Source organism: Papilio polytes, unplaced genomic scaffold, assembly GCF_000836215.1.
Source record: "Papilio polytes unplaced genomic scaffold, Ppol_1.0 DF820844.1, whole genome shotgun sequence".
In the NCBI taxonomy this organism is placed as follows: domain Eukaryota; kingdom Metazoa; phylum Arthropoda; class Insecta; order Lepidoptera; family Papilionidae; genus Papilio; species Papilio polytes.
Window position 1 is genome coordinate 570,392 of NW_013528360.1, and position 23,306 is coordinate 593,697.

Genomic DNA, 23,306 nt, shown 5'->3' on the forward strand with positions numbered 1-23,306 from the left:
TGAGTTTTTAAATTACATAATTAAGTGCTGGTTTATTGATGTAAAGGTCTATTATCTGAAATTGAGTATTTTTTAGTATTACAGGCCATAAAAAGCGAAATCTTCAACTAATGAATTAGATTAGTTAGTTAAACTGTACAAGTTCTCAGTTGTACTCGTACGCACTTATATATGAGTATAACTGAGTTATAGTTACGTGTGAATTACAACTGAACAACTAAGCTGTACAGAACAGTTTCCTAAACTGAAGGTATAATGATTAGGTATAAATATTATGGGTTTTTTTTTTGTTTATAGATTTTTTAACAAGGAAGCAACTCTTCAATTTAATTTTGTAGTTTATTTTTAAATTGAAGTAATTAAATGATGTCTAAAAATTACATTTGCAGTTGCACCCTTAATAACGACAACATTTGAAAACATTTTCAGCTCTTGATTTTAATTCATTGATTTATTTTTTTATTAGAAGATAAAAATAATAAACGAATTTGGATGGGTATAATTTTATTAAAATTCTTTTCACATCGTACCAGACCTTAAAACAATAGTATGAAGAAATACAATAATTCATGACATACAGAGATACATTTTAGAAGTTTGTAGTGCTGGCAACATTTGAAAAAGTAACAAATATCTTTATGGTTCATTATGGCCTTTTAATTTACGTTCCGATTCACAGAACTTCATGTATAAGTAGGAAATGGCTTTTTAACCTTATGCTTGAAGTAAACATTTTGAATACAAGAGATATTTATTTCGAAATCCTTTGTAAATTAATTTGTTTTTTAAATTTGTGTTTCAGATGCACTGGCTGATCATGGATCTGAATTAAAGGATAGAAACTTTTTGTTGCCAGTATTATTTTTATTCTTTGGTGTTTTTATCTATGTTTTAGTCGGAATTGTTTAAATATCTACTGAATTTTTTATCTATATTTCTCATCACAGCCCAAGAATATCTAAAGGAGACATATCTAAATTGCAGTTTATATAATTTTATAACGATTGGAGTGATTGAAAGTAAATTATGATATTATTTTGAACATGGCTGTGTGATTTATAATGTATTTTAGCTTTGTTTTGTATCTTTAAGTTAATTGTTATATGCTTTTTCAATGTGACATTACCTTAAGTGTTGCCACATGTATTTTAATTAACAATACAGAATATATGAATCTAAAATTGTTTCTATTCTTCCCAAATATGTATAAACAACCTAAATTTAAAATAAAGGGACGGAAATAGAAAACTGAGCAAGAAATATACAAACATAACAATAGTGAAACCATTATATTGAGTAATCTTAGTGATCAGGTCACTCAACATGGTAATACATAACCCGTACATAGCGTTAACTAAATAACATCAAGCTGCCAACGATTAATACAACCAGATATAGCGAATGTGATAGTTTAAAACATCAATATACAGATAGTGGTGACTTGGAACAGGATTCTGATTGAAACATAGTGTACATAACATCTCTTGTCTCTGTTATTCTTAAAGATCATGAGTGGGATGACAATATTTTAACAAAACTTCCAATTGAGATTCCAAAAGCCATAATGTTCTTATAATGTTTAGATCGAATATGGTGTAGCTTTTTTTAGTAACATGTTTTATTTTTAATTTGTTATCTGTCAAAATCATGCTCCAAGTGTTAGGAAACGTTAAATTTATTTACAGTGTGGTAGGTTGCTGTGTGACGTCGAAATGGCCTAAAAGATCTTACGATAATCTTATGCATAATATAAATAACTGTACACTGAGCGACACAGGTGTAGAAAGTTGTAGGCCTGATTATTTACACACATCATTCGTACCTACGATATCCATTGTAACATTGCTTTAAAATTAAAAAAAAGTATATTTGCTTTAAAATTATATAATTGCGTTCAATTAGGACTGACTGGCACAGATTATAGTGGTAATTTATAAGGGTACAGATAAAAAATTACTAATACCATAGACAGCGAGAGGTTAAATTTTAAAACAATGTTGCCATGTGAAATATTGAAGAATCTACTTATTATCTAAACATGTAAAGATTAAAATGTGTTTCACAAATCCATTTGTCTCATAGACGATTTAGTGTAAAGACAGCTAAAGTATCTAGGCCATTTAGGGATAGTACATACTCCTTTTTGAGATATTATTTCGCGTTGTTTTTATATGTACCACCCTTTATAGCAAGTGTATATCATGTTGTCTAAAATCTAAACATAGAGGGATTATTCATATTATTCTACATTGATGATTATATGTCATATATTTATGATACTCATCTACCACATATAGATTAAAAAATTCGGGTACTCTAATTTAAATTTTATGAATAATGGAATATTTATAATAGTTTTACTGAAGCGGTGTTCTATGCGCTAGACGTTCCGCGGCGGCGGCGGCGGGAACAGTAAAGTTGTCGAAAATCTCCATCTAGTTACATACTACTTGATTAATATTATTCTGAATTTTCAACTGTGCTCCAGTCACATAGACTTGTAGATATCTAGATTAGTAGGATAGTATGATTATTACATAATCTGTAAATATGTTCTACAGATAATGCTGATGTCTTAGATCGATTCCGTCTCGTTACCGCAATTTTGCCTGCTTTAAATATTTCAGTGTTACCAGTGAAGAATAAGTTACCATTTTAGTAGAAACAACTAAGATTTATGATTTTATAAATGTTGTTTATTGATGGTCACTGGTCAGTCAAAAGTTGGTTCGCAATATTGACAAAATTGCACTCAATAAGAAAAGGAATTGACCTGCGAATATGGAGACATCAGACACTGTAATAGATTATAATGTATTTGTGTAAATGCTTTGTGTTTGTGTGGGACGAGCGCACGTCGGCGATGCTCCGCGGGCGGGCTGCGGGGCGGGGGCTAAAGTGACGTAGAGCGCGTGAGGCGCATGAGGCGCGCGGGGCCGGAGTGTTGCTAGAGGGGCATGGAGCGCGTGAGGCGCACGGGGAGGGGGCGGTGGCGAGGGCGGTGCGCGGGCGTGAGACGAGGCGCGGGGGGGCGCAGGAAGGCGCAGTACGCGACCGCGAACATCGCGTACGGCGCGAGCACCGCGCTCACCAGCCGCGCCACGTCCGGCGCGCCCGACGCTTCGCGCGAGAATCACTTCTCCTCGTCCTCGTCGCGGAATAGGTAGGTCGACCTGATAACACACATCTCACCGTCACATGTGGAACACAGCTCGAGACCGAGAAAATACTATCATTCTTCATCATAGTGTTAACAAAATCGGTACCACACTAAAGAACGGGGCATCACTATATCATCATACATGTCCTATCACCGTGACATCTGTCAATGTCATTCAAGAAAATGGTAGGATAGCCCACCATTGTGGCGGAAGTTAGTACTCAGTCTAATTACATTATAGTTAACATGTACGCTGTTGTCTTCTTACTCTATTCATTCCCTTTTTCATCATAGACAATTGAGAGAATAATCTTCTTTAAATCTAAAAACATCTGTAAAATCACAACTGTAGTACTCACCAGTAGGCCAAGTTGAAGAGAGCGAAGACGAGCGGGAAGGTGATGCGCGAGATGACGTCGATGCGCTTGGAGCGCGTCGGGAACTTGGACATCCAGAGGCGGCAGCAGTTCTTGGGCTTGCTGGTGATGTGGATCTCGCACTGCCGCATCTTGGAGTCGCCGGCGCGCATCAGCGGCTTCTGTCGGTTGCAGACCAGTCAGGGAGGACGGACACAGTGCATCGACAGTATACATCGAGCCATTTCACATTCTTAACACTATGACTATTCAATGATTCGTTAATAAAATTAAATAACTCCTAATATACAAGAATCCGACCGCTTTACTACCTCCAAACATCGAGGGAAGAACACTAATTGAACGACGTCTCACACTTCAAAATTAGAAAACAGTTTAACTTTAAAGCGATCATAATAATAGTGGCAAAGACGAAAAAAGTATAGATTATTGCATTCCCCAGATCAAGCACGAGCTCACCATAGCAAATGTAGCATTGCTGTCAGTGTCCAGCAGATCAGACGCCGCATCCATACTGGCCGCCGCCTCCATCTCCCGTCTCGTTTTCTTCAGGTTCTCGCGGTGCATGTCAGAGCGGGACGCGTAGTTGACGAGAGCGAACTCCAGCAGCGCCCCGAAGACGAACGTCAAGCAGACGCCGGTCCACACGTCGATAGCCTTAGTGTAGGAGACGGGCGGCAGAGAGGCGTTGATGCCGGACGATTGAGTCGCCATTGTCAAGAGCGTTGTTACTCCTAAATAGAAAAAAAAAAACAACAACGAAATAAATACATGTATTTTAAGGTTCTAGATTTAAAATATCATGGGTTGTTAGGTGTAAAACAATAGGAAAGAAGGCAACAATCATAACCTGGGGGTGATTTTAAACTAAGTGTAATGTTGAATATACCTAGGGAGACGCGCGCGGGCACAGCGCCCTGGTCGAGCCAGAAGGAGACCCAGGAGACGATGACGAGCATGCAGCACGGGATGTAAATCTGGATGAGATAGTAACTGAACTCCCGCTTGAACAGCAGATCCACCTTCAGGCAACTGTATTCACCTGTGTAACAACGATTTAATTTAGAAAATCAGAAAAAGCCATGATTGCATGTCAACATCCAAAATACCACAGAAGGTAGAAGTCTCCGATCACAGAAGTACGAAGTAATATGCCAAATGCTTTAAATTTGACCAATCACCGTTAAATATTGCTCTAAAGTTTAGAAGATGAGAACAAGACTTACCAGTATTAGTCTTGCTGTTACAATAGTCAGTTAAGAACTTCTCCAGCGTAAAACGGGGCAGGTGTAGATTCTTCACCACCTGGACAGGGTCACCTTCCTTCCACAGGAACACCAGGTCATCAGTCGTCCAGCCATCTGGGACAAATTAACATATTAAAGCACCCACTTACGATGAAGTAAATATAGTGATGCGAACAAATTCAAAATTAACCTAATCTCTCCTATCAGTATACATAAAACACTTTGCTGTAAATAGCAAAGATATTAGAGTATTTCTCTAAAAATAGTATCAAATATGAGCAATAATGTGGTAAAACTCAAAACACATGGCAACATTGTTTATATTCCATAAATAAAAACCGATCTACTTACACATTAGCAAAGATTCAAAATAGAAATCGTTAAGATAATCAAATTTTACCTTGGAATTGTTAAAATGTTTTTTTACTCCACTCGAAATGATTCTGGTGTGTTTTTAAACGTTGCTATTCTGATGTTTGCTTCTATAATTTAGTAGTGAAGAGACAAACGAATTCTTTCTTATCTTCTCTTGTCTGAATAAGTTTACTTACAGCTAGCCATCCTCAGGGAGCAGGTCTGCTTATCAAGTGGGTAAAGCTTGAGGTTCATAGGGCAGGAGAGGGTCAGCGAGATCCGAATGCTGTACAGCACGTTGCCGTTGGGGAAGATACGGATGTATACGTTGGGCATGATGATGTTATGGAAGTGACCCTCCTTCTCATTAGAGAAGAATAGATCAGGCATCCACACCCTGTTCGCCTCCGTCAAGGTCAGGTACTTGAGACGTCCTGACAGAGATAGAAGTAACGTGTTACGTTATACGTGTAATAAATTACTTAAATGTTATTTAACTTTTGCTTACTTTTAAGATAGCGTATCTGTTAAGTTACTAACCTCCTAAGTTATTAAACTTCAGCCTTTCATCCAACCACTGTTCCCTGAATGTTAATTGCACTGAATATTCCTGAAAATTTTACAATATTATACAAGTTTGCTTTTAAAAGAAATTCAGAACTGTTACTTAAATTTTAAATCGACATTATTTTAATAGATATTTCTATCGATATCGATTTAAATTTGAGTAACGTCCCAACACTACTTTTCTAATTCTTTCTAAAACTGTTTGGAATTTGAATTTATTTTAAAGCTTTACTTTAGCAAGATTTCTAAAAAGCCATTTAAGTAATTATTTATTCAAATTTACTATTTCGATAATATTAGTTACTAGTGTTTTTGTAATGGAATTGAATAATGGTAAGTTAACAATCGGAAGGCCTTTTATTTTTAAGTTTTTGAAAATTGTTTTACGATTAGAATCATGACAATTAGAGAAAATTGTCATGTCAGAGTGTAATGACAATAAGAGTACAACACTACGAATTTTAACTAAGCTTAAAAGTAACATCTATAATGGTGTCGAAGGTTCAGCGTATCCATTTAGATTTTTTTAAATATATTTGACATCAGGGCAAATGTACCATCGATCCCTCGACATCAAAAGAGCAAGTCAAATGAATTAAGGAAACATTTAAAAAGAAACAGAACAAGCAACGCTCGTAATACATACGATATCTCGATTCAAATAATTGGTGTCAATTAGCTTTTGGAGCGAGGCAAAAATATTATAAATAATCCAAGTACGATTCGTATTTTAGTTTAAAAAAATCTTCATATATCTACAATTAATAAAAATCTTAATTAAATTATAAATTGCCTGTAATCATTTCGACAGTATTAGGTCCTATATAAAAAGAAATAATTAAAAACCATACATTATGTACATATTTACATATGACAGGAGTTCGATGACTGAAAATAATCGTTCTATAAGTTCTTTGTGTTATTTAATTATAATTATTAATTTAAATGTAACCAATTAATAATATATTATTTTTAATTCGTCGAAAATAAACAGGATGGTATGATGGATGTTGACAGGTTCATTATTGAGATGATGGTTTGTTTTGGAACAACGCCAGGGAATAAACTTCAATCGATATCTGCTTGAAATAACAGAGTAGATATTAAATACAATGTTTTGATAATGTGATAGATTACACTAAAGTGCATATAAAACGATATTGAAGTATTTTAGTGAGTAATTTTGTGCAATGAAATTTCTCTTACTGAAATTTTGAGGTTAGGTGTTATGTGATTTGGTAATAATATTTTCATTTGGATGAAACAGATAAGCTCTGGAATTGATAATAAATAAATCTGTACATTAAATTTAATAAAATAAAGCATTCACAGTAACTTTTCTACTAAAGTAACTTAATGAGTTAGCTTGAAGTTCGATTATAACTATAAAAACCGTGTTAATTAACTAAACGCGTCCTGTATAGTTCAAAATCGATTCCAAAAGCCAAAATTGATTCGAGATATCGATAGTATCGACTAATCGATAAGCAATATCATGCGCGCGCGATGCACTTCGTCTATTGAAGCGTAACTCGACAGAGAACTCACCGTATGGCGCATTCGTCGGTGGAATGCTTAGTACCGGCATGCAGAGCCGAGGTCACAACTAGCTAGGACTACTACTAGCGCCAGGGATCACATATTGCGGTCAGGTGGCCCACCGCGAAGCACCAAGCCGAGTGCGGACGCTTTCACCCGATATAGATTTATTTATACACAACACAAATTCACATGAACAAGACAATATAGACATCGTTACAGTCAACGTACACGACCAAAATAGTTTTTATAATTCACAAAATAACAAAAACTCCTCAATGAAATTAATGCGTGACAGAAAAAGGAAGCATGACAGGGAAATTAAAATACGGAACATAAAATAAGATGAAATGATGTGGTGCGGGCCGCGCGCCTAGTCCAAGCGGGCTCACGGGGTGCCGTAGCGCGCCGTAGCGGGCCGTAGCGCTTCGTAGCGCCGGAAGTAATTACGTGATGAAATTTTGTTCGTCTACACTTCAAGTGCTGCCAATAACTAAGCCGTTGGTGTTATTTTTGTGCTATATACATTGTACCAATAATCCATCGCGTGTTTTTACAGGTAACGTTTGCTGTTTAGGTGCTTTTCAAGTAAATAAAAATAAAATAAATAAGTCTATTAAGTAATTTTTAAAATAAAAATAAGAAAAAAAAACAGTCCAATTGTTTTAGAATATACTGTCCGTTGTCCGAAGACATTATGTATTAATATTAGGAAAATAGTTTAATCGGTCAATAGGACACCAAGGCACCGCACCGCCTTGTCAACCACTTTTAAATATTCATATTAAAGATTCACCATAAAAGTGGATGAAAAATGGGCGTAAGGGGGTTATTAGTGATAAAATAAAAGTAAACAAAACTAATAAACCGAACCAAATAAGAAACATAAAACAAAACAAAGTTAATAAAAAAAAATAAAAACACAACAAACACATTTACGATAGCTTGAAAATGTTTAGCAGTGCAAATATTGCCAGATATCCACTTTAACGGAATGTACAATTTTATTATAAACAAAGTTTTCCAACACAACAACTAAACGAGGATGCGAACAACTTTGGTTTATAATAAAAATGTCATCGGTACTGTTTGTACGTCGTCATGTGCAGCCACTCACCATTTTGTAATCATCTATTTTGCTGATGGATCGTAGAAACATGTTGACACGCACTAACGTGGGCGCATCGCCTTTATGAGAAAAAAACAATGTTTATTATAGGACCGTATTTCCATGATAATATTACGACCTAAATCAATCTAGATCTAGACTAAACTCCTACCGATCCGCAGGTTCGTACGCTGATGGATAAATGTCAAATGTCATTACTTCAAATGAAATGGAGCGGAGCTATTGATACGTCTAGTTTCATTAACCATAGCATTACAAAAACCATTCCCTTTCACTATCGAAAACTCCACCGGATCGTAAAAGCAGGCAGTCTAAAAGAATGATAATTAAAAACAAAAATAGGTTATATTCGAGCGCAAGAAGTAAAAACTATCGGACAGTATCGACTGAGGTGAAAAAGCTAACTGTTAAATATTCAAATTTAATTCGCCAATCCAATAACGGGCGTCTTTCAAAAAGCGCGATTCTAAAAACGATTTTGGTCGTCAACACCAAAGGGAAGAAGTAAAAGAAAACAAAAAAAACGAACATGACATAAACTCGGGTAAATCTCTCCGTAGCAAATAGGAGGGAATTGCCCATTCATTTGACTTGTTAAGAAAACCGCAACCGCTTTATAAAGAAGTAAAAAAAAAATCGTCATACTGTAACTTAGACTAATGCGGCCCAGTCGTTACTTACAGACTTACCATTGTGACATCATCGATTTTTGAAATACTCCTGACAAATATATTGACGCTCACTACCGCTGGCCCATCTAAGTACCAAGCAAAATATATGGTTGATATAACATTATAAGTTACAACTAAGCCCTAACGAGTTGACATGTCCAACTCTAAACGCGAGCTTTCTGGAAATGTCCACGGTCCACTCACCTTTATCCTGAAAATGTTACTTAAAGCATTTGTAAACCGTCACCCGTCGTGTGGGCGTAGGCGATGGACGAACATAACTAAACACAATGTGACGCTAGACGGAACACTGATGGGAACACACGCTGATGGGAAAGCAAAGGAAAATTTCGGTATCGAAAATAAAGCAAAACTTGACTTGTTTAAGGAATTTGTGTTAGTGTACACCTTACAGGTCATTTGGATATAAAATATAAAGAGATACTTTTGTATCTGAATGTCATTTGTGCTGCAAAGACAAATATAAACTAATTTAAAAAGTTATATTTTAAATTTATAAGTGTTGGTACTTTGATTAGTAATTCAGGTTAATTCTGAATTTCAAATGAAGCAAGTATTAATAAAGATTAAAACACGTAAAATTTCTAAGTAATTCTATACTTAAATTTGTCAAGTAGAGAGAATTCTAAAATAAATCAACTTAACCCTTCAGAATCAATTACAGAACGAAACTAGAATATAAAAAAAATGTGTTTCAGTTTTAGCAATTAACTCAAAATGCTAATAAAACAAAAATTGGGATGGTCGTTACGACTTCGTTAAAAAAATCGACAATCAAGAATAATTTGTGATGAATTGTCAGCTTGTTCTCAATAATTAAAAAAAAAACTGTAAAACTTAGGCAGATTGAAATTGGAATATTCTCCTACAGATTTCGTATAATGAAGTTTTCAGTTTGTTAATATTCCTGTAATCGTAGCAATCAACAGATCAAATCGTTTGAATAGCGTGCTGCTATCGTGTATCGATTTTTTAATAGCGCTGCAACAGCTTTTTGCTGACTAATTTGAACGACAGCAGCTATTGTCGTGTTCAGCCCTTTTCGATTAGCTGCCATTATACCTTTTTTGATGGACTCGATTAGATTTATTTAATGTTTCCTTCATGATACCTTGAATTAAGCGAATTTATGGGATTAGATTATTGTTTTAAATCTATTAATGCCTATCATACTTTTCTATTGTTTGCTTTGCTATAATTTTAAAAGATTTTTTTAATTATGGGCCTACTTGATATTAATTAAGGTAAAATTTAACATCCGCACTCGAGCGGTGATTTTTTTTTTTTAATTTAAATCCACCAGGCCGAAACATGTGGTCTCGCTAGAAACACACATTTCAACTTTTAAGGCGTAAAATTTGGTAGAAATTTTAATTCTGTAAACTGGCAACATTTCGAGATATGTCAATTACGTCTTAAAAGTTCGAGAACGCACAATCGCTTAGGCAAATTAAAACAACGGGAGACATTTAAATTCCTACTGTTTACTACAATGTTTTTTAATATATTAACTATAGTGACAAATACAACTTTTACTTCAGAGACTTAACTATAACGCCAATCGTGTTTTTTACGTTCTGTTAAATACTTTTTTTTGTTTTTAGATCCCCTATTTCTAAACTCCTGTCACTAATGTTAATAAATCGAGCACATGGGAGGGAGTTTTTGCGCCATCTTATAACAGCTCACTCTTTGTGTTGCTATATCAAAAAAATAAAACACTAAAAATGAACTGTTGTCGATGGTCGCTCCTCCTAAAGCTGTAATAACGTCGTCTACCTATCTGAATCGTTTCACTCCTGTGTACTAACCATCTTTATGTCGCTAATGGTGGTAATACTTCTGACGAACAGGTTTATATTTACTACAGCAGGACCATCTGTCGAAATATTTCAAAAACCCTTACCAACTAAATCAATAAATGTGACGTTTTCACCAGTGTTTGTAGTCAGAATTTTAGTCTGTAGATGTTTATGGCGGGATAATTATATTTTGTATTTTATAAACGAATATTATAGATTATAATAAATCAACAATTGAGGCCACAGATTTAAAATGGTAAATCATTTATCACTGTTTATTGTGTTTGAGTATCTTAGAACTAGAAATAATTCAAAAAACTATTAGAAATCACAGGTCTTCGACCTTCAAGTAAGGTAATAAGTCAATAAAAAAATTGGACGTTAACACAAGTAATAACCCACTATATTCAGTGTGTAACGCACCTCAGAACCAACTCACTTAACCAAATTGGTCCATGCTAAGGCGTAAGCCAATTTTTTACTTAACTCTAACAATACTTTATTGAAGATGATGTGTGAAATATTGTCTTGGTTTATTTTCCTTGGACATTACGTAAGACATTTTTAATAAAAATTACAAACTATTCAAATAAACCATTTTAATTGTACGTATTCCCTTTATTATAAAAATGTCGTGTTCGCCTCAAATGTCTATACTAAATTATTGTTTTATCAAAGAAATTAAAATTATTTCTTTGTTGTTTTAAATAGTAATGTAATTTTTTACCTGTTTTCTAAATAACGCAAATAGTAGAACATAACGGGTAATTTAAACAACGTTTATATGTTTAACCATCGTTCACAAAGCATTTGTATTGTATTTACATATACGTTAGTGATAACTTTGTAGCCAGGCTGTGAAAAGCATTTCTTATTTACAAGTGTTAAACATCACAATTAATATGCTATTTATAGCACTATTAAAATTTATAGGTTAGTTTTGACAGTGACGTCCGCCATCTTGGTTATAAATGTTGTCATACCTATAAATTACCTTACTATTTAGTAGTGTTAACTCTTTCTATTATTATAAATACGTGATTTATTTGTATTTTAATAGTTAATTATTAGACTTACCAGTTCCATTGATGCCGGAAGGTCGGATGCGAGCGTCGTAGCGGCCAGGACCGAGGATTTGATCGAGGATCTGTTTCTCCTTCTCCCTGAAGTTTATCTTTGCGTTCATGCATCTATAAGAACAAGGATCTTGTTCACTTGAAATTGAATGTACACAAGCTAGTTGCCAGTCAAATGTAGATTTTCGTCTAGACATTGAGATAAAACGGTATTAAAATGATACAAATATTTCTAATGCAATTCTAAGTATGCGGAATGCTATTCAAAATAAAACACACGTGTTCGTAGTTTTGCTAAATTTATCTACCTACGTAGTGACTCATTTACCACATGTTTTGAAGTAATAGTCGAGTTATAACGCATTTCGAATCTCATATTCCAGAAAAAATACTCGTTTGAAATATGATAACCCCACTTTATTTAATAAGTAAAAATGCAACGGGTAACATCGCCTACTTTCTATTTAAGTTGTGGAGTAGTTAATTAAATTAAAAAAATATATTTTTAGCATTCACACTCTAATTACGATGCTCGAAAGTTCTGGAACAATTCAAAATTCAAACTAAATTATTTTACCCCGAAATTTCTCTACTATAAAACTTTGTATCAAAATGGTTACGTTTTTAAGAAAATGTTTAGATACAAGTGAAAACCCATAGTTAGGCAAACTTCTAATCAGAATTAACGTAACTACATTACATCAATTACAAAGATGATTTATGTATATCTGTCTTTTGTTTTAAATACAACTGTCAGTTCATTTTTCCAAGACATTCCTTTGCTTCATGACACACGAGGTAGACATTTATTTTAGTACCTAATAATTCATTGAACCGAACAGAAATATGTTTATTACACAGCAAAATAACTCATAACCGCTAAAAAATAAAAAAGATTATCGTATAATAAAAAGTAAATTCGCTTTTGTTTCAAAAAAAATATTTCTCGCATTTCTGAATTAACCAACTAGTTTCCTTTGCAGTTTAAAATTTATGATTTCTTCTCAAACATACCTTCTCCTTAGACGTTAAGTAACTCGCTCTAATTTTAAAACGACTCTTAAAAAGTCCCAGCATCAGTTCTAAGAGAGCTCTCAAGCTAATTATAAACTACAAACTGCTCTAAATATAAAAATAATATTTACTATTCGCAACGAAAAAGGTCAAAAGTGGCACTTCAAAGTTGCCAGTACTTTACGATGTTCATTCAATGAGGAATATTATTTTAAAACTGGCCAGTACTGTATTTACAGATGGCTAAATTATTTCTAAAAAGTTTTTATATCCAAACCTCCTTTAAATGGAAATGAGATATTACGACTAATTCTTTAAGTTGGGTGGCAACAAGGGAAAAGATCTTATCGTATGTGTATGCGACTAGGATTAGGTCGTATAGTGGCCTAAGGTTTATATCTTATTATCTAGAGTAATTGACTTACTGCGCAAGTTCTGTCAAACAGAAGACGAGAAGTACAGCGAGGGCACATGTCGGCCGGCGGATGTCCATCCTATGTCTGCGAACAAAATAAATAAATGTACAAATTATTATCTTTATCTATACTAACTAATATTATAAAGAGGAAAGATTTGTATTTTTGTATGTATTGAAATAACTCAAAAACTACTGGGCCGATTTTAAATTCTTTCACCATTAAAAGGCTACGTTATCAATCAGTCACAGACTATGTTTTTTATTGTTATTTTTTTCACACGGGCGAAGTCGCGAGGAGCAGCTAAACTAAACTAATATGTAAAGAGGAATGATTTGTATATTTTTATGTATTGAAATAACTCTTTCACCATTAAAAAGCTATGTTATCAGTAACATAGAGTTATTTTTTTATTTCATGCGAACGAAATCGTGAGCAACGACTAGTCTGAAATAAATACAGTTTGGATTATCATTAAAATGCAGGATGAAACAATTGAAGTGTGAACTATAAAACTCTTTCTGTCTCTCAGAATAAATAATTAAAAGAGAGGGGATAACCCAGATCCTCTATAGCTTAGATTTCAATGGAGTCTTCTTCATTTGGTCCTATTTTCTTTGTATTTATAACAAAAGATTTGTTAATTTCATATCAAGCGAACTATTGTTACGTGAATAAATGATTTACTCGATAATTCAAAATGGCGGCGAGCGCACACGACGCCGGATGTTATTTATTTTTAATGAAAATGAGCAAAAGGTCACACCCGAAATGCCATACTTACGGATGATTTATTCTATTTCCAATACATTAATTAATTATTGAATAAAGAATACTATTGATTGATAATCTGTGATAATTAGTTATTACAGCTTTGATTTTCTTAGTGTTATCTTGTTTGAAATGGAGAATCAAAACGTTTAAAAAATAAATACAGTATAGTATATAATAGTAGCTGCCCCCAGCACTAAACCTAACCTATATTATAGAGTGGCAACGCAAATGTTTTTTTTATTGCGTTAATAAGTTTTTTTGGATTATATTAAATAACTATTTCTACAAATAGAATTACAGTAAATGTCAGAATAATACCAAATATTTAAATAATAAATGTTCAATTCGGTATCGGAAAGGTCGTTACTTATGCCCTTTAGTAGTTCACATTTCTATAAATGTTAAAACGATGAAATTTTATATTTATTATTGTATTTCTTTTCTATATTTTCGCCGCTTTTCATTAAAGAAAATAACCTTAAAAGCCGTCTATCTCATTACGAAATCTAACCTCATCGAACATAGTTTTTACATCCGAGTAATTGTCATTATATACGCTTTTGATCCAAGTTCGAAGTTCCTAATCCATTATTTATATTATCAAGGTACTGTTTGATAATTAACGATAACAAAGGGCGCAAGGGGTAAGCTCTACGCTACCAAATATTAAGGACGACTCATTTCCCAACGCACGTCGGGTAGGAAATGAGTCAGTAACTTTATAATTAAATTTTGTTAAGTTTTGTGTATAACCATGTGTTCGGTTAATAATTAACGAGAATAAACTTTAACAATTAACCTCAAAACACACGTACGTAGTTTATAAATGCTTAGGGAGATAAAGGGATGACTGGACTTATATCTCTTGCCTTTTTAAAAATTAAAAAAGCATAAAGTGACGTCAGCTAGAGATCGCAGCGCCACCAAACGCGGACAAACAACCAAATGCCAGTTCTTTGAACTACAACTGTGACTGATTACACGAAAATGGAACACTTTACACCCTGCTTTACACGAATTTAGTATTTTTTTAAAGTTTAAAATTATATTAGAAACTGTATCTTTTGTTTTTATATTGAGATGAAAAGTCTCCGTTTGTTATTTTATGCCAGGATTGTGTCAAATGGAACTCTCTCCGGATGTTGATGTTTTATTTAAGACTTTATTTACCTGGTTAATAAGATTCTTTTTCACAGCCCAGAAAAATAAACATGGCATAAAGCTATATTTCTTTTATAAAGTTCGAACAGTAACCACATCATATTTACATAAGCGAGCGGATCACGCGAAAATTGAATCACACCGCCCTGAGGGAGGTCGGGGTTGGGAAATGGCGGATGTAAACAAATTAGCGCGGACTGACTATGGTTACCATGTTTTGTATGAAGTACGGACACGTTTATAAACTATTACTATTGTGGATTAATAGGAAGGATTAATAAATAATAGATAGAAATAGAAAATAGAAATAGAATTAATTTTATTGAAAAATAAGACATTAACAATTACAATAACAGTTATACCAACTAAAAGCTTACAAATTGTGGTTAATATACGATTAATCTGGTGATGCCCACACTAGGCAATGCCTGTATCATGGGCATCGATAGATACTGCCTGTAATAGATTATAATCGTGTCAAATGTAAAAAAGTAACTGAGATTTCAGAATAAAATGCGTTTCTAAAAGAACCTGGAAAATATTAAAGACTTTGAATGCTTACAACAACATTTTTTTTAATGTCAATCTGCAGGAAAAAGGCTTTTGGTAAAGAGACATTTGCTTTCTGTTGAATTTCGTTTTCTTGATTATTGGCAAGTTTAAGAAATCTTTGCATTATTCCCATTTAGTCATACTGTTTAAAAGTTGCATTGCCTTTATATTCATTATTTAAATTGATTGTATTTTGATAATGGAAGTGTCCGTCGTAACAGTACCTCAGAGACACCCTAGTCTCGGTAACAGGATGTACCTTTACTGAGCCGTACATTAATTGGCCGGGAATCAATTTCCGCTCCATCCAGACTGTGATATAGTCTATCAGCCCTACATAATACCATTTGTTTACTATACTTATAATGGAAATACATAACTTGTCAAATTTATTTAGATCCAATATTTTAACACAAAGACAATACACACAATATACACAACTGTCGTGCTAATGACAACTAAAAATCGTATAGTGCGAACCATACTAACAGTGGTAGTGCCCGCTTTAACATCTTAGCACGAATGGGCCGGCACGCTCTGTCTAATACCACGACCACACAGAAGACAGGCGTGAAATGGAACCAATGCCGTGTTTCGTCTGATGAGTGTGGTGCCGGAGGCCTATTTAAGTCCCTTTCTCTTACCACCCTTTCCTTATGAGAGGATGGGAAGGGGAAGGGGATTTGACGATGGAGGAGATGCATATGAAGAGGAAAAATCCTCTTTATGTGCGTCTCCTCCTCCGTCGGATAAGGGTAGGCGACGCATCTGCAATTGCAGATATCTATGGGCAACGGTCGCTTCGCCATTTTGGCGGATTCAGATGGCCGCTTGCTCGTTTGCCATCTTATGTTATAAAAAAAAAACTAATATGAAATGCGAAAGTTTAGATGGATGGATGTTTGTTACAGTTTGTAGCCTAAACAGCTAAACGGATTTCGATGAAATTTGGCATAGATGTAGAGAATAGTCTGAAGAACACATAGGCTACTCAGTTTTTTTTTCAATTCCACGCGGACGGAGTCGCGGGCAAAAGCTAGCTCATAAGAAAGCAAGACTAAGTAGTTGTACGATAGTTCAGTTTTTAGTGTAACATTTATATTTTTTTTCATTAAACATTTAAGTAATCATATTTCTTCTTTTATTTAAGTTTTTTCTTAATTTACTAACTTTTAATGAAACCATTTTAATTGACCTCTAAGTTTGTTAAAGGAAATGGTCCACAGGCATAGTTAAATACCAAGATTCGAACCCACAACCGTTAAATCGGTAATTACAACCATTGACTATTAGACTATTGGCGCTTGGAAATCTACACACTTTTTTATATTTTCATTTTAACTCGATGGTGTAGCATTAAAAAATGTCAATTGTTCTAATTTCCGTCAATACAAGACACGTTACTAGTAACGTATTATTTTGGGTCTCTGCCAACCCTCATTCAATAAGCTGACCAGCTCATATAGCAGACGATTTCTATTTCTAAACTAATTAGTTCAATGTTATACAAAAATCCATTCAATTAGACGTCTGGGAAATTGTTTACTTGTATTACTAATGTCTAGAAAAATTTGAAGACAAAAATCAATAATTTTTGGACTTTACAAACATTAAATTCAGTAATATGGCTATCATTTACTGATTTGAATTACTCACAGATGGACTTACTCGAAGATATGTTTAATAATTCTGTTCATAATAGGATACTTTTTAAAACATAAACGCGCAAAACTCTAATACCAAAATATCAATTTTTTTGTTACATTTTTATTTATGGTTTTGTTATCTTTTATTATACCTATTTGTCCAAAAAAAATATCGAAATTATTAATTTTCTCTTAATTAAAACAAATAATATTAAGCTATTCGTATGTTTCTAAAATTAATTTAACAAATAATAAAAAGATATTCCAAATAAACTAATCATTTAAACTTGACAGCATACCTTTTATATAAACTTTCAGGAAATATGCTAAGAATGCGCGCGCGTAATTCAAAAGTACTATCACTGTCCTAAAACATGACTTATAAATAACAAACGCACAGAACGCTTGCCAAATGCATTTAGACTTCACTGAAAATTAATTTATACACTTAAATGTCTCACTCAGAAAACTATATTAATGTCTACGTGATTCAATTTAAATTATTTATGTGAACCGGGACCGCTTTCGCAGACGACCAGAGAGCGACTGAGCTATAGAGTGAGCGGCTCAAACGCGAAGCTACGGGTCATTGCAGCTGCGCGGCTGAATGCGTTGTTACCTTTGACCGATGGAAAACGTAGCTGTCAAATTGACAGGAGTATCGCGCGCTTTTTGACTTTTCCCGCGCCACCAAGAGACAAAGAAAAACATGCTGATATAACGCAAAGCCATTGTTTTATATAATTTTAATATTTTTCACATCTTCGCATGTAAGATAAAGAAATGTTTCTTTTTAGTTCCTCCGAAATAATAAAAATAAAGTTATTTGAATTAATGATTTATTTAATCCTTAATTTTAATTTAAAAGATGAAAGTTATTAGAGAAACTGAGTTGTACGATTGATTTACATTTCTAGGCCGTATAAAAAACAATGTTTTAAGAAAAGATTCCATTATAATGTGACGTCAAAATGTAAAAGATCTGCATGAAACGGAGAACTGTAAAATAACGCGCAGACAATGGAACTTTAATTAAAATAATATTTTGGATCGCATTGTCTTCAAGAATACGTTACGAAGTGTGTAGATTAAAAAGAATGTAGATCTAGTCTACATTATTTTTAATGTAAAAACTTTTTTCACGTAGACTTTTAAAATGTTACTAATTATATAAACCCCTTATTATATAATTTATTCAGCAATATTCCCGTTATTTAGATTCATATCTGATATTTGTGGATCCCAGATAATTCGGGAACAATGTTCACTGTAAGCTAGCCTTAACACTTGACATTTACTGTGCGCATGCTCCGTGCGCCGCGGACTTAAATGATTTGAGATAAGGGCGGCACCCTATCAGTCTAACATCCTGGCCAGTTTTACAAAACAAACAAAGCAATAAGATAGAAAATATTTAATTCTCGAGTACCACAATTATCTAGCACTGAAAAATGCCACCGCAAATGGTTGTGTTTTTTCAAAGAGAAAGAAATTAGAAAATGTTTTTAATTGTTGAAAGGTATTAGTGTAGAAGTTTCCAGAAACTGGATAAGAAATATATTAAGAATTAACAATATTTTGGACAAGAAGATAAAAATTACATTTTTCTTGTTTTATTTTGTAACACACAAAACCAATTAAAACACACACTGTATCTAAGTAAAGCTGTACAAAATAAGTTATTTGCTTTTCATCATATTTCAAAAGCAACGTTTAACCTTCCACATCTGTAATGATTTCAGACCTCTAAAGAGGTTGACGTTTTTACAAATAGACCTCAAGGCTAACACAAAGGTCAATTGACGGATTGAAAACATATAACAATGATAACAGAGCAAATAAATACAAATACAATCGATTAATGAAATTTGATAAATCTTTTTTACACAATGAAAAAAATAGTTAGTTAATTTTTAATTTTCAACAACACTCATTATCTTATAAAGGTTTACGTTTTTTGTGATATCTAAGACAAGATGTCCTGTGCACTTAATCGATTGATATCTATTTGAAGCTCAGATTATCCGCAACCAGTAAATCAATACAAAAAAACCACTTACCTTCTTCAAAATCCCATCTCCAGCAAGGTTCTGGAGTGTTCGCGGTTTAACGTCGCCTTATAAACGCAGTAAATTAATTTATTACTGTTTTTATAAATAAATTAAAAGGAACTGGTGCGTTTATGCGTAGCTGTCGGCGGCGGGTGCTGAACTAGCCCGGGAGGGGTGTGCGGGGTGGCGCGGGGGATGCGCGGGGTGGGGGCGAGGCTCTATTGATCGAGAGATCGCGCAGCCTCCGGCCCGGGAGCCTGGAGCTGTACCAGGAATACAGGGAAAGGCTTTTACGTGCACGTATACATTGCTTGTTTTTTAATCGTTCTATTTTCAAATGCTTTTGCGAATATGAAATGTAAAAATTATGCTACACTTTTGCTCGTTTCTTAAAAAAATTACATTAAAGAAGATGGCTGTACCAATTTACGATTATAACTGCATAATCAACCGTCACAAAATATACTTGATGAGTATAAGTTACGTTTTCAAAAGACACAATTGTTTACAAATGTTTAAAAATGTTGACAAATAAAGTTTTGTGTAAAGAGGCAATGTACGCCCGCCTGCTTCAATCTATCGCCGCCCCGCCCTAACTACACTCATCGCTAAAGGACATAACTACCTGCAATCAGCCCAGCTCCCCAGCACCCCCTAGCGCCCACCTATCCCAGGTAACGATTGTTAAAAATAGAACTAAATCATCTACGGATAAAATTTTCCATAGCTCTTTCGTTAAATACAGGGTGCTCGATACTCGGTCCTTATTTTTTCATGTCATATTCTACTCTCCGTGAGAGCTGAGCGCAACAGGCTTTCGTCTTCTAAAACGTCGTTTATCATTCGTCACTCCTTTCTCAATTTCGAATTGGGTACATAATTTTTTTGCTTTTTTACCGACTTTTCAAGAAAAGGAGGTACTTAATTCATCTGTATTTTTTTTAATAAGTAACTCATACTGATGTGTAAGGTAATATGGAGAAAGACGGTTATCTATGAATTACGTAGAATTACGACCAATAAGTCAAGTACTGAAAAATTGATCGACCAACACTAAACAGACATCGGAAATTTTTTTAATCTATGTCCATAATCAATAGCGTCGGGCTAGGGCGAGGTGATTGACAGCCCAGGACAATCAAAAAAGGGCGTCACGGACATTTTCGTATGGTTTGTATTGCAGTTATAGGGCGCCGTAGATATCGCCCAGGGCGCCGGTAATGTTAATACCGTGACCATACTGTATTTAATGAGATAGATTTATTATTGATATACATGAAGCGAAGGCTTGCGAAAGGTTAATTCTGTGAAAGTCACCTTGTATGAAATAAATACATATTAAGTGACGCCAATACGAAAGACGGTCGTCTGAGGTGTCAATAGTGATAAGAGCAACATAACAAAGACCAGTGAACCGTAATGATTGGAATTAGAACATTCTAGAATCATAAAATTTAAATAATAAACCTACACTTCTACAGTCATAATACCCGTATTTAAATTTATTGTTGTCCCTGTTTTCTCAATGTTAATGAAAGAGATATGAACATGTGTTACCGCAGTGGAAGTCCACGTTAATGTGAGCAAAGGTCACATTGACTGTATATCGCACTTTATAAGAAAATTATGGTGTTAATTATTTTTATTGATTAAAAGCGGAGAAGGTATTCTGGGAGAAGACGATAGAGGGCGCTATTTTAAAACACTAATAACACTTTTGTAGTTAAATAACAAACAATTATTTATCCCAAATGTTGCGTTTTTAATATCACGTATGTATGAAGTTTGCAAAAAAAACAGTTCCTTCAATAAATTGCTCCTTCTTACAAATTTCTTGATACGAAATATTAAAACTTTCCCCAAAGTGAAATCGTAAGGATTCATTTAAAACGTTAGAAGAGCACGTGATCAAAGTTGAAAGGAAACATTACGTAATATTTAATTAATTTTCCAGAAAGCTCTATTCGTACCGTATAAAAATAAATCTTCTGAAACCGTCCACGTGCCGCAACGAAATTAATATTTCTTAAGGATCTGTGAGCCTCTATTGAAACTTGTTTTAATAAACCACAAGTTTAACTTTTAATGGCAAAATCATTAGAGTTTCCACACGTTCATTCAGATATCTTAGGACTTTAAAATTGTTTTATTAAAATGTGTTTTTTTTTTTAAGTTGGCAATACATCTGCAATTGCTGATGTTTATGGGCAGCGGTGGCTTCGCTTTTCTGACGTTCAGGTAGCCGCTTGCACGTTTGCCACCTTTATCATATAAAAAAGGAGAATGTCAAAATGTGTATTTTAGGGTGAGTTGCATCGAATCGCCGGTTATCGTAAAAGTTATAGTTGTAGTTAATAGGGTTACAAGTGCAAAAACATATTCTCACAGAGGTTTTATGTGTTTTTCGTTTTTACAATGGAAACATTTAAACCTGAATGTCACAAAAGTGTCAAATTGGTGTCAAGAATGACATTTACGTAAATTAAAATGTTTGGAAATTCATGTTTCGCCGTATATATTTATGTATCACACGCCCAAAATCGGGCGGTTATGATTAGTGTCAAATATGACGTCATTTTGACCAGCGCAAAACTGGTGTAGCGAATATCATGAACATCCGTAGACGTAACCATCGGGAATGTGCTGGCTAAGGTTTATAGTTAGTTAATGTAACTCACCCTTAGTAAATTTTAAGGTTATTCCAAATATTACCGTTACAAATAATTTTAACTTTAACGGTAACCGGCGATATGGTGCAACTTACCCTAAGTGTTTATCACAAAAATGCGTGAAAACGTTTTAGTCGATTTAACCGAAAACATACATGCATTCTCTCGTTACCCCTTTAGGTTAGATTGAGTATTCTTTACTTATCAAAAAACCGGACAGTTTTTCTAATTGTATTTTTCTTGCATTATATTCCATATCTATCCGTCCGAATTAAATGTTCTGTAAATGACAATATCATGGTGACACGACAGTCACGTGGCAGCGGTTGACGTGACGCTTTGAGACAAGTTTGAAATGCGGAGAGTAGCCACGGTCCAAGGCATAACAGTTAGCGGGAATCCACGGTAGTAGTAAAGGGTTATAGTTTACGCAACCCCACACTAGTAAATATTGTAAGTAAAGAGAAAAAAAAATAAAAATAGACACTGATCACTCAGATACTATAAGTTCACTTTAATGGCCAATTAAAGCCTCTGAGTGCGAACTAAGACCACCAATAAAATCGCTTTAGGTTATAACTTAAGTATTACGACCGCGTCCTAGTTGCAGAACGGTCCGAAGCGTCCGCTCTTTGCGCGACTGTCTACACACCCCAAACAGCAATCGCTCATATATCTAAAGTGCATTTTAATTGTTTTGATTCATCGTATGACATTTTATTTTCTTAATATTTATCTAAAAATAACACTTGAAATTACACATAGTTTAGAGGGCAGCTATGGTTAAAAACATTGGCTGCTGAAATATGAGGTATATTTTTAATAAAAATCTATAATTTTACAGATTTATAGAATAATCCAATATATATTCCTAAGGTTAAAAATAAAATATAAATAGCGCCTGTAGAAAATTTTATTGAATAGCAGGAACGCCATATTGCGCTATCGGCGCGGCAGGCACGTGCGCGTATAAACACGCGGTGAATTTCAAATACCACTTCATATAAGAATCATCTTCTATGTTTACTTAACCTTATCAAACAATATTGTTAAATAAGAAAACGGTAATTATATATATAT

The 23,306-nt window shown here is 34.1% G+C and overlaps 1 protein-coding gene across 7 annotated transcripts; it reads right to left on the minus strand.

Moving 5' to 3' along the window:
• Positions 1-507: 507 nt before the first annotated feature.
• Positions 508-19,685, minus strand: LOC106110176 (glutamate-gated chloride channel). Of its 7 annotated transcripts, none has more exons than XM_013291910.1 (11): positions 19,567-19,685; positions 13,383-13,457; positions 11,945-12,057; positions 8,362-8,432; positions 5,679-5,748; positions 5,336-5,572; positions 4,764-4,898; positions 4,427-4,579; positions 3,997-4,271; positions 3,520-3,668; positions 508-3,173 (listed from the first exon to the last, which is right to left on the minus strand). In XM_013291910.1, the coding sequence occupies exons 2-11, from the start codon at positions 13,448-13,450 to the stop codon at positions 3,134-3,136; spliced, it is 1,311 nt and encodes a 436-aa protein (XP_013147364.1). In that variant the 5' UTR covers positions 13,451-13,457; positions 19,567-19,685; the 3' UTR covers positions 508-3,133. The 7 variants fall into 7 exon arrangements, with proteins under 7 accessions (XP_013147364.1, XP_013147360.1, XP_013147365.1 ...); XM_013291906.1 differs by having other exon boundaries at positions 3,520-3,698; XM_013291911.1 differs by lacking the exon at positions 8,362-8,432 and adding an exon at positions 9,063-9,130.
• Between the last annotated feature and the right edge of the window lie 3,621 nt (positions 19,686-23,306).